Source organism: Balaenoptera musculus, chromosome 6, assembly GCF_009873245.2.
Source record: "Balaenoptera musculus isolate JJ_BM4_2016_0621 chromosome 6, mBalMus1.pri.v3, whole genome shotgun sequence".
Lineage (NCBI taxonomy): Eukaryota > Metazoa > Chordata > Mammalia > Artiodactyla > Balaenopteridae > Balaenoptera > Balaenoptera musculus.
In genome coordinates this window covers 24,586,287-24,604,680 of record NC_045790.1, presented here as the reverse complement: position 1 = coordinate 24,604,680, position 18,394 = coordinate 24,586,287, and the positions used below count along the sequence as shown (strand labels likewise).

At 43.2% G+C, this 18,394-nt stretch overlaps 1 protein-coding gene across 4 annotated transcripts in view; it reads right to left on the bottom strand.

The window, feature by feature from the left end:
• Window positions 1–3,210, bottom strand: part of FAM120A (family with sequence similarity 120A) — a 103,991-nt gene extending 100,781 nt beyond the window's left edge. Inside the window, exon 1 of one of the 4 annotated variants that reach the window (XM_036856774.1) lies at window positions 2,527–3,210. In XM_036856774.1, the coding sequence (XP_036712669.1) occupies window positions 2,527–3,000 (474 nt within the window). In that variant the 5' untranslated portion in view covers window positions 3,001–3,210. The remainder of the gene's footprint in view (window positions 1–2,526) is intronic. The other 3 variants (XM_036856773.1, XM_036856771.1, XM_036856772.1) reach the window with 3 other exon arrangements.
• Window positions 3,211–18,394: the final 15,184 nt, after the last annotated feature.

The following is an 18,394-nucleotide window of genomic DNA, read 5'->3' as shown; positions in this document are numbered from 1 at the left end:
ACTCCCTTAGAGAATGCTGAACATAAATTTTTCTGGCTCAAAATCATCCTCAGAGAGTAAACCATACCACCCTCAGGGGCTACTGAAGTACATAGGGTTGCTTTCTTTTTTCTAAGGAAGCCCCAGAATTATGTGTGTTTTTTATAGCTTTTTCTATCTTCTCCCTTGTGAAGTGTCACTTCCTTCTATTAATGGTGCGCCTGCCTGGCAGACTTTCCTCTGCACCCTTTTCTCAAGCTAAGTTTAGAAACAGATAACTAAGCTTATCAGAATTACATCTGAAAAGGAGAGGGCAGTCTACAAGGGAGAGAAGTTGATTCTTCAATGAGGAAACAGAAAGCTTCTTTTTTTCCTTTTTGGGTCACTATACCAAAGCTTCCTGACCTCTCATTTGGCTGCTGAGAAATTTTTAGTAGTTAGATTTCTTAGGCATTTTCCAAAAAGGTGAGGCTGCCAGTTAAGTGTCCACCAGGGAATTGAGTCATTACTATATTAAACTGTACAATTAACACTATATTGTGATTCTATATAAGGAGTTAAAAGCTTATCTAAAGCAAAATAATTATAGACTCAATTATATCTTGAGTGCAGAAACCTAAGTGGAAGAAATGATCTTAAATCTAGTTTCTTACTCACTTACTCACACATTGGTCAAAATTCTGGGCACCCAGCAGGTAAGTGAGACATTTACAGGGGCACAAAGATAAACATGAAGAAATTTTACAATTAAAAAAGAATTTAGCAGTTCTTTCAAAAGATACAGAGACTGTGTACAAACACTGACTCTAATCCTAAGTAAAATTCACAGTGTTCCTTTGAAAGCCACTTGACTAGAAAGCTCATTGTCTTCCCAGTAGCAGTTTCCATCTCTGAACAAGATAAAACTGTTAACACTCAGGGCATCTTCTGGAGGTGGATCACACCTGGGAGTCGGCACTGTCTTACTTCTCAGAGAGCCCAGGCTCCAGGGCAGAAAATGCCAGCAGCAGTCCCTGGCTCTCAGCCGAACTTCCCCAGGGACGCAGGCTACGTCTCTGCCATATTCACAGACCAATCGCCGCTCTTCCAGCAGCCTCGACCCGCAGACTAAGAAACCCTGTCACCAATTGCAACAGGATCGGGGTGGGACTTCCGCTATCACTTTAGGCTTAACCACCACCATCTCAGCACAGGCAAGAGCAATCAGGAAGTTTGAATTTCACAAACTTTGGGAACAAGCACAGTTTCAAGAAGAAATAAAGGAATGACAAACACGTTGGAAAGCAGAGTGGCAAAAGTCAGAAAACCAAAACAGCCCCCCTAAAACGTTTAAACAAAGAACAATGAAAAAGGAAGCAATCAAAACTCAAGTCAAGGGTCATTGATTTGCATGTTATCTCTGCCGTGGCTGCTAGGTCCTCAAGCACTCCTTGGCCTGGGTTCAGGGAGGAGACCTCTGCCAAAAGCACAGCAGAATGCCGGACAGTCAAAGCTCTGATTACCTGAGTGCACAGCCCAAAGTGGCGGAATCCTCACTGTGCAGAGAGAAATAAATCCTGTAAACTCTGATTCACATTCTCTTTGCCCTGACTCTGAACTACTCTCTTCACATCAGATACACAGAACCAAAGACTTTTTCACGTAGACTCTTAAGTCACAGAACTGACAAAATTTCAGCATGTCAAACTTTATGATTCTTTGAAATCTAACACACACGAAAATCCGACAATTTCTCTAAAAACTGTCATCTTCCAGGGAACCTGGACCCAGCCCTGCGTTCTCAAGAGGAGGCTAACTCCACAGGCCTTGCCCAGGTCACTGCCCCCAGCTGAGCCGGGGTGACAGCAGTAGGCAGACCTTCCATCCACCCTCAGTGGCTGGAGACCCCTTCCTGTCGCCATCTATCCCACTTGCTCCCCCAAAAAACCTGTTGCTGTTCAAGCCCTGCTAAAGGAAAACCAGCGTCTCATAAAAGTTCAGGTTAGTAATCTACCTGCTTCAAAGAGTGGAGGAATACTCCGGATCTCAGCGATGGTGGCACTGCACCCTCCAAGCCTGCAGCTATCCGCTGGTCCTAAGGTTCTCGAACGGCCTGGAGCAGCCGAAGTCCCCAGACCCCGGGCACTCGCAGCCGCCGGCCGGGCTCCAGGCCGCGCGTCCATTTTGCAGCAGTTCAGACCAGGAGGGGAGAGGCGCCTGCGGTCCCCAGGACCCAGACCCCGAACCCGGCCCAGCTCCAACTTCAGACCCCGGCCCGCCCCGAGCCCAGACCCCGACCCGCTCGGACCCCAGACCCCAACCCCGGCCCAAGCCCGGACCCCAGACCCCGACTCAGGCCCAGAACTCCGGCCCGCTCCCTCTCTGGTCCCCCAAACTCCAGTCCAACCCCGACCTCGGACTCCAGATCCCGACCCACCCTGACTCTGAATTCCAGCTACTCCGGCCCCACGCCCACGCAGACCCCAGCCCAGCCCCGGCCTCCAACCCCGCCCCCGGCCCCCAGGCCCACGCGGACCCCGGCCAGCCTGCCCGCCCGGCGGGCCGCACCTTGACGTGGAAGCGGATGAGCGCCAGGCGGATGCAGTGCGCCATGCAGACGGGTGGCAGGAACCAGACCTTGGGCGGCGGGGTGCCCTTGTTCTGGACATGGCTGACGATCTGCTGCGCCGTCTGGCGCTCGTTGCCCTGCCGCTTGACCCACTCGTGCAGCCGCGCCTTCTCGAGCGCGCCGTTGAAGAAGACGAAGAGCTCGATGTTGCCGCCGAAGCAGGCCTTGGCTAGCGCGGCCAGGTAGCCGAGCATGTGGTTCCACTGGCCGCCGCTCACCCAGTCGGTGTAGAAGCCGCCGTAGAGGCGATGCAGGCAGTTGTCGGCGTCCACCAGCAGGCGCAGCGGCGTGTGCGGGGGCCGCTGCCGCCCGCCGCCCACCAGGCTGCCCCGGGCCAGCTTCTGCAGCTCCACCGGCACCACGGCGCTCGGGCAGTGCTTCTCGATGTAGTCCTGGAAGCCCTGCACGCCCATGGCGGCGGCGGCGGCGGCGGGCGCGGGGCGGCGGGGCGGCGGGGCCGGGGGCGGCGGGGCCGTGGCGCTGGCCGGGGCCGGGGCGGCGGGCTCTAGGGGGGGCCGGGCCGGGCCGCGGGCGCGCTCATGGCCGCTGCTGCCGCCATGTGCTGCCGCCTCCCAGGGCCATGGCGGGGAGGGACCTGCGCCGTGCGCCGCTCCAGGCCCAGGCCAGGCTGAGGCGGCCTCGCGCGGGCGGGCGGGCGGCGGCGGAGGGGCGGGGCGATGCCAGCTGACTTACGTGGGCCGGCGGAAGAGGCGGAAGAGGCGGTGCCGCGGCTCAGCTGCCGGTACACCGCACTGAGCGGTCGGTACACCGAGGGCCAGGACTCCGATCCTGAACCCCAGTCCGAGACCGAGGAGGACAGACCTGGGAGAGTCCGCGAGGTCCAGTCCAGGGAAGGGGGCGCCGGGCCCAAGCGGCGCCGCTGGGCCTGCGCGAGCTCCCGGGAGGTCTCAGAGCGGTGGCCTCATCTCGTCCCCTTCCTGGTCTCCCAGAGCTGGTCACCCGAGGAGGCCACATCCCCGGCTCCAGGATCTGGTCACCCCGAGACGGCCTTATCCCCGGAAGCCGGTCAGGCAGCCCTCTCCCCGTACCCGCTCGGAGCCGGTCACCCCGAAGAGTCCGCGTTCGGTCCTCGGGATCTGGTCACCCTGAAGAGGCCTCATCCCGGAAGCCGGTCACCCCGAGAAGGCCCCGTCCCGTCGTTGGTCACCCTTTGGAAGCCCCATCTTAGTCCCCGGGTCTAGTCATTCCGAGGAGGCCCTGTCTCGTCCCCAAGGACCGGTCACGCAGAGGAGGCCCCTTCCCATCCCTGTGCCCTGAGAAGCCCTAATCCCTGGGGTCTGGTCACCCCAAAGAGGTCCCGTCCTCGTCCCGGGAGGGCCAGTCATCCCGAGGTGGGACCAGTGCCCTGGCCGGGGTGGCTGCAGAGGGAAAGTGGGCAGGCTGGTTAGGAACTGGAAGTCGGGGTGCATCTGGGAGGGAGGAGGGAGCAGAAGCCACTGTCCCCAATGGAGAAAGGAATAAGTCTCTGCGCTGTGTCCCCAAGTGTAGTTACCGAGTTTTAGAAATGATCACCTGCTCTCTCAACCTTAATCGCGTTGGTATCTTTAATTAACTTGGGAAATAACTCTCCAGACTTTTGGTTGTTCACAAGGAGTGGAGTCGTAATTCTGAGGAAGTTGGAAAGGTGGCAGATTGACCCCACTGCCCGCTGGGTTTACTGCTTTTCTGGGAGAAATAGGGCGGTGTGAGCCGGGACCCTCACTGGAGCTCCCTTTTAGGTAGCACGGTTCCCTACAGGCAGATCTGACTCAACCCACTCAAAGTGGTTTCACTGTCTGAAGGAGCCTCAGGCTCCCCTTTTTCATTTTCACACCAGTAACAGATTTCATGGCCCAGACACTGAAATGACAATCTATAATGTAGTATACAAGTAGCCTTAGTGTCAGATAATCACCGAAGAGACTTTAAAAACAGTAGATCTGTTACAGCATGTGAAATGCCTCCTTTCTATTTAGTTCCAACTGTGGAATGCCTATCTTCCCTAACTCTCGCTTTCCTTAGGCTGTGCAAGCCCTCCTAAGGAAAATGATTTAAATCCTTGCTGTAGTAGCATCTTCTGGAAGGAGATCCTTTCATGACTTCTGTCCCAGAGCTCAGCAGTAATTGCTTTTTAAATGAGGTTAATATTATAAGTATATTATGCTTCGATAAAATGTTTTTTAAAACAGATTAATGTCTTACAGAATGAAGCATTTAAAAACTCAGAACTCTTTGAAGTTTGGAAGTGGCGTTTTTACTTACCTCCAATCCTCCTGTCTGTTCTTTTTTCTGGAGAAACCTCTGTAGAGGAGCAGGCCCAGACAGCAGGTGCAGAGCAGATGGAACCTGCACCCATGTAGGTTCCAAGAAGCCTCCATACTCTCTGTCCCCGAAAAGGCAAGTTGAATTTTTCCATTTCTTATAACTTCACCTCAAATATAGGCCAGTATGATATACACATAAGTAAAATGCTCTTGGTATTTTGATAAGTATGTTTAATTTTTAAAAAACAGACTTTGGTAAGTTAAGCCACTTACTCATACACAAACTTAGAGATGAAGCCAGGATTATGTTATTTAACCATTTAAAGCCACGTTAAATACTGACACCACAAATATTCAAATTTCCTTCTATAATCCACTGTAGGTACACAAGATTAGGAGTAGTAATTTTAATCACTCATTATAATTTAATTTATAGCATTGCATTCCATATATACTTTTGCTATGTACTGTTTTTATTTCTTTTAAATGTGCTTGCTTTTAACATTTTATGTGCGTTGGTGCCAGTGTCTGGGGTTCTGAGAATAAATTTATTTTCATCTTAAGACAGTATAGAGGACTAAGGTTCTGGAGTCAGACTACCAAATTTGTCTAGTCCTACCTCTGTGCCCTTGCATAAATTACTTAAACTTTTAAAACCTTGCTTTCTATCATCTGTACAATGAGGATATTAATAGTATTTACCTTCCAGATTATTATAAGGATTAAATGAGACAATTTGTATGCTTACCACAGAGTAAATGTTCAATAAATGTTGGCTTTTGTAACTATTACTTCCACATCCTATAATTGTATAAACTTTATCCTTAAGAACATGGATCAGTTATCTTACTTTTTGAAACCTTAAAATTCATTTTCATAAGTATAAAACATGAATTGATTTATGCTTACTTTCCCTATTTAAGTATGTGTTCACATTAAAAAAAAACTCTCGTATGTTTTGAGTAACATTATTAGTGGCTGGCAAGATGTTTGGCTGACAAATATTTTATATAATCTTCAAATTCAGAGGTTGGTTGAAGTTAAATTTTTTAAGTATCAAGGTAAAAGCAAACATCTGTATTTAAAATTTAATAAAAATTATAATATCTTCTTGGGTTCACAATATATGATAACTAATGGTTGGGGACTTTCCTATTTGCAACCACCTTTATCATTGAACATTTCACTTACAGCATATGAGAAAACTTTTAATTTCACTAAGAGATTGCCCCACAAGCAAGAAAAAAATCTGAAAAATAAACAAAAATGCTAAAAAGGACATGGTCCCATGCTTTATAAAAATTACAAAAAGAGATTTCGGAAAAAAGTTATGCTTAATAGACAAAGAGAGCCAGCCCATGTATGCAAAAATTACTGGTGTGTGGAAAACCAATGACAGAAATACTTATTTTCAGCTCTTTCACATTTTAGCCAATTTAGTTTTGATCAATTAATCTATAGCCCAAAGTAGGAAAATATTGTCTATCTTATTTACATGATTCTTTCCCAATTAAAGTGTTTTGTAGTAGAATGATAACTTTACTTAATATTCTACTTAGCTGAGGCTTCTATCCACTAAAAGGTTAAGCTTTCAGTGTTTCAGCTATAGTGATTGAGACCCATGTAAACATTAGCATATAGTAGGAGAACAGCAGGCTGGGGTGCAGGCTGGGGCTAAGCGTGAAATGTGTGACCCTGGAAGAGAGCAAATTAATCTCTGCTTGGGATTTGAACATGTAATGTTTACCTAGCACTAACTCTAATCTGTTAATTGATTGTCAATTTAAATTACCTGGAAGAACACACAGGTATCTCTACAGTCTTGAGGATTTTGTAGTTGTTTTTGTTTTGGTATTCTGGAATTAAAAAGTGCTTTTTGTCTTTAGTTAATGTGGATTAAAAGTCATGTTCTCTTCAGAAGTATGAATACATTTTCTCTTTCAACCATAATTTTTTAAAACAGGTATACATTATAGTTTTAAATTGTACGTCAATGGGAAAGTATAAGTGAATTTCATTAAATGCAAATTTCTGGGGCTTTTCAAGAATAGAGGGAGTTTCCAAATGCGTGGCTGACAAACACTTTATATAATCAGCTGGTTACCATCTCAGCTGAAGGGTTACTGTACTCCTTCATTACTAATTTTCTCTTCCCTATCTAACAACAACTGGGAGCTCTTTGGTGCCCATTCTTTCTGAAGTCTGTAAAGGATTGTCTGTGTCCCCTCTCCACCACTTGTGGAAATACACAGAGGCCTTCCTGGCATTTCTTGTGTATCCAAGACCTCTTCCTCTCCACATCAGTCCTTACTGACATGAGGCATCAGTCTGCCTTGACTCCCACCCTCACGTCTGGAAGGTGCTGAGGAGTAAGTAGACAAACATCCATAAGGATGCTTTGGAAGACAGTACTCAGTTGGGCATATATTCTCTCATTTGAATAGAAGAACTTTATAGTCATCCCTTACATACTACCTTATGGAATCTTCAAAAAATAATATTTTTTTTGGCCGCACCGCACCACACCGCTTGCAGGATCTTCAACCAGGTATTGAACCCACGCTGCCTGCAATGGAAGCTCAGAGTCCTAACCACTGGACCACCAGGGAATTCCCCCTCCCCAAATTGTTTTAGTAAACTAAATCTTATTTTTAAACATGAAATAAATCAAATGAAAATTTTATTTTTTTAAACCAGGAATCTCCATTCATAAGTACAAAACCATTTTAAGATTTAAGTAGAGACTAGTTATCATTAAATGGTCTATTGCATTTGATAAAAACCATAAAAATGTTTCTGGTAGGAGCAGTTCTCTCCCACCAGAATATGAAAAGCACCCAGCCCTGACAGTGCTGGAACACATGAATCTGACCTCCTCCAGGGTGTCTGGGGCCTCAGACAGGTGAGAGCACATAGTCATTCTCTGGAAACTGAGCTGAGGCTCCTGGCACAGACTCTGCTGCCAAAGGAAGAGGTCAGGCTTGCCTTTGGAACTACAAGAATGCAAGTGCCTCTGGAAGACAGGGAGAAAGTTCTGCCTTTAATGCAGATGCCCTCATGGTGGAGCAGTAGCCTGAGCTTGGGAAAGAGCTGAAGGCAAGAAACAGCCCCTCCTCCCCTGCCCATCACTGCCTCCTCCCCCTCCCTAACTCCTTGCGGGTCCCAGGTAGGTGGTACAGGCAGCACTGGCCCAGGATGGGGGACTGGGGCCTAGAGCTCCATCTTCCACTTCAGTGCAACCCGGAATAAGGATTTCAGCACAGTCATGAGACAATGCCTGTTAGTCTATCTATCTTATAACAGATACCTACAGTTTTGTCAAACCAAGAAGCACTATAAATATAATATTTTAAAATAAAAATTTCCATGTCCCTAAAAAAGAAAAGATTATATACTCAATAATCTTATCCTAACATTTATGTTCTTTGAGCTACACTGTTCAATAGAACTTTCTGTGATGAAGGGAGTGAGCTGTACTGTCTAGTATGGTAGCCACTAGCCATAGCTGGCTATTGAGCACTTGATGTATACAACTGAGGAACTAAATTTTTAATTTTATTTAATTTTAGTTTAAATAGCTACATGTGTCTAGTGGATACTGTAGCAAAAGATCTTAATTCCTAACAAACTGAACAATTGCATCAGTCTGGCCCCATATTAGATTACATTTAATGTCTCCAACCTGATGGTGAAAAGAATATGGCTCCTTTGCTGTTAATATGGTAAGCAAGTACCTGGATTGACCATTTCACCAAAACAATATACAACTTCTGAGAAAGATATCTGGATATCTTTAGGAAGGGAAAAGGAATGCTGAATGTCCAAAGTAGATATATGTTCATGACATGCATGATAAGACCCTTCCTATACCCTGTCCTTAAAAGATATAGACACTGTAAAGCCATGCCTTCTGAATTTTAAGCCACTGATTATATACTGAATCACTGGTGAGCTATGTGTCTAAAGAACATGTCCTATTTTTATTTGATCCATTTTTCTTTTTTTCTTTGCATTTATTTAACTCACTGCAAGTTCACTTAACTACCCTAAGAAATCGATATCTATATCTTAACACAAAAGTTCTCATAGGAAACATCATGGAACTCCTTGCAGCTATCAACATACACCGTGATATTTCCATGACTTACAAGTCTAGAAATCTATGCCAAGTAAGGTTAATTTTTAATAGTTTAATCCACTAAGTAGATGCTTATTAAGCAGTCATATCTTTCATATTTGTAAAGTACATATTGTGACTCAGATTTATATCTTATTCTCCACAAACTCACAGACTACTAAGAAAAGAAAATAATTGCATATATAACTTGTATTACCAAGAAAGATACTGATTAGTACCAATGGGAAGATCAGAGAATATATCCTAGGAGATCATATAAGGAAGAAACTAATTTTAAATTGAAGCTTCAAACTTTCGTTTTCAGCCAAGATGAAGTAACAGGAACTGACTACCCTCTCACCTAAAATAATAATAACCAAAAAAACCCAGACAACATATGTGAAATGATGGTTCTCAAGACATTGAACATAAGTCAATGAAGGACAGATCCTTGAGAAATGGAAAACAAAGGAGATGAGCCCTACAATTGACCCACCTCACTGCCTGTTGAGTTTTGAGACCATGATGTAAGGAAAGGAACCCACAGAGCCTGGCAGCCTCCCTAAATTGAGGGGATGAAACTGGGAATCTGGGTTGGGCAAGATGGCTAGAATTCACAGGGCAGTACTGGAAAGAGGAGTGATGTACAAAGAGAGGACTCCAGAGATCTGCAGAGACTCCTCCACAAATATTCAGCTGAGAATCAATTAGTGAATACATGTGAGCAAGCTACCTGAGGCAGAGGAAAAATCCATTGGGAAGGATGAAAGGATACAGTGCCTGAAGTTCACATGAGGCCAGAAGTAGTGCTTGTCCCAACAGATTGGAAAATCACATCATTCAAAAGTCATCAGCGGGCTTCCCTGGTGGCGCAGTGGTTGAGAGTCTGCCTGCCGGAAAGTCATCAGCTAGAGTACTAAGAAGGCTCTTCTAGTAGTGAGATAAAATTAACTCTAGACAAGGATTCTGGGAAGATAATGGAGTAGGAAGCACCAGAATCTGTCTCCCACCTAGACAACAATGACACTGGCAGACTCTGTCTGACGTAACTAATTTGGAACTCTGGAGTCTGTTGAAGACTTGCAACTTCTGGGGAAGGCTTGGATGGTAAATTTTGGTTAATTTTAGTCAATTTCAGCTCTTAGCTGACAGTAGTAGCTACACATCCCCACCTCTAGCCACATGGCAGGCACTGAGCAGCTTGCACACAGCTTGCAGGAGCCAGGGTAGACAAAAAGGACACTGTTCCCCAAATATTGGGGATCTGTGTTCTGGTCACTGATTGCTTCTTCTGATCACAGAGGTGCATGGAAAAAGACAGGCAGCCATTGTTGCTGCACCTCCCCTCACATCCCCCCCCCACCACCGCCACCTCATTGCAAGCTTCTCTCCTCTAGCTGAACAGCCTTCTAGGAAACTTAAAAGGCCAGTACCCTTTTCTCCTGTCTTAATTTTTTGCTTTTCCCCTTTTGGTAGTCAGATATTAAAGACTAGGACATTCAAAAACAACTACATATATGGGGGAAATTAGAAAGTGACTAAATGTGCTCAAAGAAGGGCTCAGAAAAGACCTAAGAAGACATTATTTTTATTTTGAAAAAATAATCAAAACGTCAAACCCTGAGGAATGGTGAGAATCTGATTTCCAGAGTTACCATATTATTAGATTCAAATGTCCAGTGTTCATTCAACAAAAACTCACACAAGGCATACAAAGAATCAGGAAAGTATGGTCAATTCAAAGGAAAAAAATATAATTCAAGAGTCTGTCCATGAAATAGACCTAATGGAATATATATTAAACAAAGACTTTAAAACAACTATCCTAAGATGCTCAAAGAACTATATGAAGATGTGGAGAAAGTCAAGAAAATGAGGTGTAAACAAAATAAAAGTATAAATAAAGAGATAGAAAGCCTAAAAAGAAATAAAAAAAATTCTGGAGCTGAAAAGTACAATAACTGAAATGAAAAATTCACTAGAGGGATTCAAAGGCATTTGAGCAGGCAAAAGAAATAATCAGTGAACTAGAAAATAAGAGAGTGGAAAGTATCCAGGCTGAAGAACAGAAAGAAAAACTGAAGAAAAGAAATGGAGCCTAAGGGAACTGTGAGACATCATAAAACATACCAACCTACTCATCATTGGAGTCCTAGAAGGAGGAGAGAGAGAGAGAAAGGCACAGAGAGAACATTGAAGAAATAATGGCTGAAAACTTACCAAATTTGATGAAAGGCATGAATATAAATATCCAAGAAGCTCAATGAACTCCAAATAAGATGAACTCAAAGAGACCCACCCTGAGACACATAATCAAACTTTCAAAAGACAAAGAATGAATCTTGCAAACAGGTAGAGAGAAGCAAATCATTACATAATACAAGGGATCTTCAATAAGATTATGTTCAGATTTCTCATCAGAGACTTTAGATGCCAGAAGACAGTGGGCTGATATATTCAAAGTGCTAAAGAAAAAAACCTGTCAACCAAGAATCTTATATCCAGCAAGACTGCTCTTCAAAAGTGAGGGAGAAATAAAGACATTCCCAGATAATCAAAAGCTGAGGGTGTAGCCACTAGACCTGCTTTGCAAGAAATGCTCAAGGGAGTCCTCCAAAGTGAAATGAAGGAACACTCAGCAGTACCCCAGAGCTGTCTGGAGAAATAAAGATCACAATAAAGGTAAATACATGGGCAATTTTTAAAGCTAGTATTATTGTAACAATGGTTTGTAATTACACTCTTTGCATTCTACATGATTCAAGAGACTACTACATTTAAAGGGAAAAAAATTAGTGTAAAAGCTAGTGTTACTGAAACACTGGTTTGTAACTCCAAACCAATGCTTTTAAAAGAATTATTAGTTTTTGTTTTGGACACACAATGTATAAAGATGTAATTTTGTGACATCAACAACTGAAAGGGGCAGAATGAAGCTACAAAGGAGCAAATATTTTGTATGTTATTGAAGTTAAGCTGCTATAAATTCAAATTAGATTGTTATAACTTCAGGATGTTAAATGTAATTCCCATGGTAACCACAAAGAAAATAGCTATAGAATATATACAAAAAGAAATTAAGAATGAATTTAAGCAATTTACTACAGAAAAGTCAACACAAAAGAAGGTAGGAATGTAGGAAATGACAGCTCCCCCCCAAAAAAACCAAAACAAAACAATAGGGCAAATAGAAAATAAATATCATCACAATGACAGAAATAATTCCTCCTTATCAGTAACTATTTTAAATATACATTGATTAAACTCTTCTGTCAAAAGATAAAGATTGCCAGAATGGATAAAAACACATGATCCAACTAGGTATTGTCTACAAGAACTCACTTCAGATCCAAAGACACAAGCAGGTTGAAAGTGAAAGGATGGGAGAAAGATTCTATGCAAATAGTAACCAAAAGAGAACATGAGTAGCTATACTAATATCAGACAAAATATATTTTAAATTAAAAAATCACAATACTGGATGGAGCGACCAGAAAGAAGATAAATAAGGAAATAGAGGATGTAAACAAACACTAAACCAACTATATCTAGCAGACATATACAGTACACTTCACCCAAGAACAATATACACATTCTTTGCAAGTGTACATGGGACATTTTCCCGGGTAGACCATATGTTAGGCCATAAATTAAGTCTCAATAGACAACAACTAGGGTGCCTGCTGGACGATGGTGGGGGACCTTGATGCCCAAGGAGATGGGAGAAACCCCTAAGTGACCGGGTAAGACGTGGGGGGAGTGAGGGGGGAGGAGAAGTGGGGGCCAGACAAGACCGGTGCCCCTGAGGGGTGGCTGGGAGGGGGAGGGGTTCCCAGGCCTGGAGGGACCCTCTGGGGCTCAGAGGATCAGGGGGAGTGTGCCTAGCGTTTCCCCTGCCCAGTCGGGCCCTGGGAAGCCTGCTGGGCTCCCAGGCCAGGTCTCCCACCCTCCAAGGCCCTCTCTGGGCTGTGTTGGTCCTAGGGGCGTAGGAGGAGGTGGGGGGAGAAGAGCAGAGGTGGATGGGGAGGGGGCCTCCAAGATTGGAGGATCAGGTGAGGCATGGAGGGCATTTCCCCCACCAACTCAGGCCCCAGGAAACCTGCTGGGCTCCCAGGCCTGGTCCTCCATTCTCTGGGGCCCCCTCAAGCCCCATGGGTCCTAGGGGCGTGGGAGGGAGGGAAGAGGGGGGAAGAGGAGGAGAGGTGAACGGTGGGGGGGTGACCCTCCAGGACCAGAGGATCAGGGGAGGTGTGGCAGGTGTTTCTCCCACCCACTCAGGCCCCAGGAAGCCTGCTGGTCTTCTGGACCTGGTCCTCCTTTCTCCAAGGCCCCCTCTGGCTGCAGGGGTCCTGGGGCATGGGCAGGGGGTGGGAAGAGGAGGAGAGACAGATGGGTAGGGGCCCTCCAGGATCAGAGGATCAGGGGAGGTGCAGAGGGTGTTTCCCCCACCCACTCGGCCCCAGGAAGCCTGTTGGGCTTTGGGGTCTCGTCCCCTGCCTTCAGGACCCCCTTTGGCCACGTAGCTCCTAGGGGCATAGGAGGGAGGAAGGAGGGGAAGAAGAAGAGAGGCCAATGGGGAGGGGCCCTTCAGGGGAGGATCAGGGGGGAATGCACCTAACATTTCCCTCACTCACTTGGGCCCAGTGAGCCTGCTGGGGTCGTGGACCTGGTCCTCCAACCTCCAAGGCCAGAGGCACTCCTGGACACTGCCTACTGCGTTGAGTATAAGCCCCACCCCCCACCCCCCAGGGCCTTTTCCAGGCCTGTGGGTCCTAAGCATAGGCCCTACCCACCACCTAAACCCTACACCTGCCTAAGCCTGGCCCCCCACAGCCAAGGCGTTTTCCCGCTTTTTTTTTTTTTTTCTCCTCGTTTTTACTATTGTGGTTCTGCTTTACCTTCTGGTTGTTGTTTCATCTATATTTTTATTTTTTTATTCTTTCTAACATACCTGTTAGTTTTCTAATCCTATTTTATTTTTTACTCTTTGTTATTGTTCTGTTCCTTTTTTTCTTTTTTCTTTTTTCTTTTTTTCCACCCCGCGCTGCTTGCAGGATCTTGGTTCACGAACCGGGGGTCGGGCCAGAGCTACTGCAGTGGGAGTTCCAAGTACGAACCACTGACTAACAGAGAACCTCAGACCCCAGGGAATATTTGTCTGAGTGAGGTCTCCTGGAGGTAATCATCTCGGTACCAAGACCCAACTCTACCCAGCAGCCTACAAACTCCACTGCTGGAAGCCTCAGGCCAAACAGCCAGTAAGACAGTAACACAGTCCTACCCATCAAAAACAAAAAAAAAGATGACAAAAAAATATGTCACAGATGAAGGAGCAAGGTAAAAACCTACAAGACCAAATAAATGAAGAGGAAATAGGCAACCTACCTGAAATAGAATTCAGAGTAATGATAGCAAAGATGATCCAGAATCTTGGAAACAGAATGGAGGCATGGATTGAGAAAATACAAGAAATGTTTAACAAAGATCTAGAAGAACTAAAGAACAAACAGAGATGAACAACACAATTAACTGACATGAAAAATACACTAGAAGGAAACAGTAACAGAATAACTGAGGCAGAAGAATGAATAAGCGAGCTGGAAGATAGAATGGTGGAAATAACTGCTGAGCAGCAGAATAAAGAAAAAAGGATGAAAAGAAATGAGGACAGTCTTAGAGACTTCTGGGACAAAGTTAAACACACCAACATTTGAATTATAGGGGTCCCAAAATATTTGAAGAGATTTTAGTGAGAAACGTCCCTAACATGGGAAAGGAAATAGTCAGCCAAGTCCAGGAAGGGCAGAGAGTCCCATACAGGGTAAACCGTAGGAGAAACACAACAAGACACATTAATCAAACTAACAAAAATTAAATTCAAAGAAAAAATATTAAAAGCAGCAAGGGGAAAGCAAAAAATAACATACAAAGGAATCCCCATAAGGTTATCAGCTGACTTTTTAGCAGAAACTCTGCAAGCCAGAAGGGAGTGGCAGGATATACTTAAAATGATGAAAGAGAAAAACCTACAACCAAGATTATCCAGCAAGGATCTCATTCAGATTCAACAGAGAAATCAAAAGCTTTTCAGACAAGCAAAAGCTAAGAGAATTCATCACTACCAAACCAGCTTTACAACAAATGTTAAAGGAACTTCTCTAGGCAGGAAACACAAGAGAAGAAAAAGAACCACAAAAACAAACACAAAACAATTAAGAAAATGGTAATAGGAACATACATATCGATAATAACCTTGAATGTAAATGGATTAAATGCTCCAAAAAAAGACACAGGCTGGCTGAATGGAAACAAAAACAAGACGTGTATATATGCTGTCTACAGGAGACCCACTTCAGACCTATGGACACATACAGAGTGAAAGTGAAGGGATGGAAAGAGATATTCCATGTAAAAGGAAATCAAAAGAAAGCTGGAGTAGCAATACTCGTATCAGATAAAATACACTTTAAAATAAAGACTGTTACAAGAGATAAGGACACTACATAATGATCAAGGGATCAATCCGAGAAGAAGATATAACAATTATAAATATTTATGTACCCAACATAGGAACACCTCAATACATAAGGCAAATACTAACAACCATAAAAAGGGAAATCAACAGTAACACAATAATAGTAGAGGATTTTAACAACCCACTTACACCAATGGACAGATAATCCACACAGAAAATAAATAAGGAAACACATGCTTTAAATGACACAATAGACCAGATAGATTTAAGTGATATTTGTAGGACATTCCACCCAAAAGTGGCAGAATAGACTTTTTTCTCAAGTGCACACGGAACATTCTCCAGGATAGATCACATCTTGGGTCACAAATCAAGCCTCGGTAAATTTAAGAAAATTGAAATCATATCAAGCATCTTTTCTGACCACAACAATATGATATTGGAAATCAATTACAGGAAAAAAAGCTAAAAAACACAAACACATGGAGGCTAAACAGTGTGCTACTAAATACACAAGAGATCACTGAAGAAATCAAAGAAGAAATAAAAAAATACATATAAACAAATGACAATGAAAACACAATGAAACAAAACCTATGGGACATAGCAAAAGCAGTTCTAAGAGGGAAGTTTAGGGACTTACCTGGTGGCACAGTGGTTAAGAATCCTCCTGCCAATGCAGGGGACACGGGTTCAAGCCCTGATCCAGGAAGATCCCAAATGCTGCAGAGCAACTAAGATCATGTGCCACAACTACTAAGCCTGCTCTCTAGAGCCTGTGAATGACAACTACTGAAGCCTGCATGCCTAGAGCCCATGCTCTGCAACAAAGAAACTACCACAATGAGAAGCCTGCACACTGCAACAAAGAGTAGCGCTTGCTCACTGCAACTAGAGAAAGCCTGCACAGCAATGAAGACTCAATGCAGCCATAAATAAATAAATAAATAAAATAAAAAATAAAATATTTTTTAAAAAACGAGGGAAGTTTATGGCAATTCAGTCTCACCTCAAGAAACAGGAAAAATCTCAAATAAACAATCTAACCTTACACCTAAAGCAACTAGAGAAAGTAGAACAAAGAAAACCCAAAGTCACTAAAGGAAAGAAATCATAAAGATCAGAGCAGAAATAAATGAAATAGAAATGAGGAAAACAATAGCAAAGATCAAGAAAGCTAAAAGTTGGTTCTTTGAGAAGATAAACAAGATTGATAAACCTTTAGCCAGACTCATCAAGAAAAAAAAGGAGACGACACAAATCAATAAAGTTAGAAATGAAAAAGGAGAAATCACAACTGACACCACAGAAATACAAAGGATTATAAGAGACTACTACAAACAACCATATGGCAATAAAGTGGACAACCATGAAGAAATGGACAAATTATTGGAAAGGTACAATTTTCCAAGACTGAACCAGGAAGAATTAGAAAATATAAACAGACCTCTCACAAGTAATGAAATTGAAACTGTAATTTAAAATCTTCCAACAAACAAAAGTCCAGGACCAGATGGCTTCACAGGCAAATTCTATCAAACATTTAGAGAAGAGCTAACACCAAACCTTCTCAAACTCTTCCAAAAAATTGCAGAGGGAGGAACACTCCCAAATTCATTCTATAAAGCCACAATCACCCTGATACCAATACCAGCAAAAGATATTATGAAAAAAGAAAATTATACACCAGTATCACCGATGAATATAGATGCAAAAATCCTCAACAAAATACTAACAAACAGAATCCAACAACATATTAAAAGGATCATACACCATGATCAAGTGGGGTTTATCCCAGGGATGCAAGGATTCTTCAATATACACAAATCAATCAATGTGATACACTATATTAAATTATGGAATAAAATCCATATGATCATATGATCAATAGATTAAGAAAAAGCTTTTGACAAAATTCAACACCAGTTTATGAAAAAAACACTCCAGAAAATGGGCATAGAGGGAACCTACCTCAACATAATAAAGGCCATATATGACAAACCCACAGCAAACATCATACTCAATGGTGAAAAACTGAAAACATTTCGCCTAAGATCAAGAACAAAACAAGGATGTCCACTCTTGCCACTCTTATTCAACATAGTTTCAGAAGTCCTAGCAACAGCAATTAGAGAAGAAAAAGAAATAAAAGGAATCCAAATTGGAAAAGAAGAAGTAAAACTGTCACTGTTGCAGATGACATGATATATGTAATTTCTATACATAGAAAAACCTAGAGATGTCACTAGAAAACTACTAGAACTAATCAACGAATTTGGTAAGGTTGCAGGATAGAAAATTAATGCACAGAAATCTCTGGCATTCCTATACACTGACAATGAAAAATCAGAAAGAGAAATTAAGGAAACAATCCCATTTACTATTGTACCAAAAAGCATAAAATACCTAGGAATAAGCCTACCTAAGGAGGCAAAACACTTGTACTCAGAAAACTGTAAAACACTGATGAAAGAAATAAAAGATGACATAAACAGATGGAGAAATATACCATGTTCTTGGATTGGAAGAATCAATATTGTGAAAATGACTATGCTACCCAAAGCAATCTACAGATTCAATGCAATCTCTGTCAAACTACCAAGGCATTCTTCACAGAATTAGAACAAAAATTTTTACAATTTGTATGGAAACACAAAAGACCATGAATAGCCAAAGCAATCTTGAGAAAGAAAAACGGAGCTGGAGGAATCAGGCTCCCTGACTTCAAACTATACTATGAGGCTACAGTAATCAAGAGAGTATGGTACTGGCACAAAAAACAGAAATATAGATCAATGGTACAGGATAGAAAGCCCAGAGAGAAACCCACACACATATGGTCACCTAATTTATGACAAAGGAGGCAAGAGCATACAATGGAGAAAAGACAGCCTCTTCAATAAGTGGTTCTGGGAAAACTGGACAGCTACAAGTAAAAGAATGAAATTTGA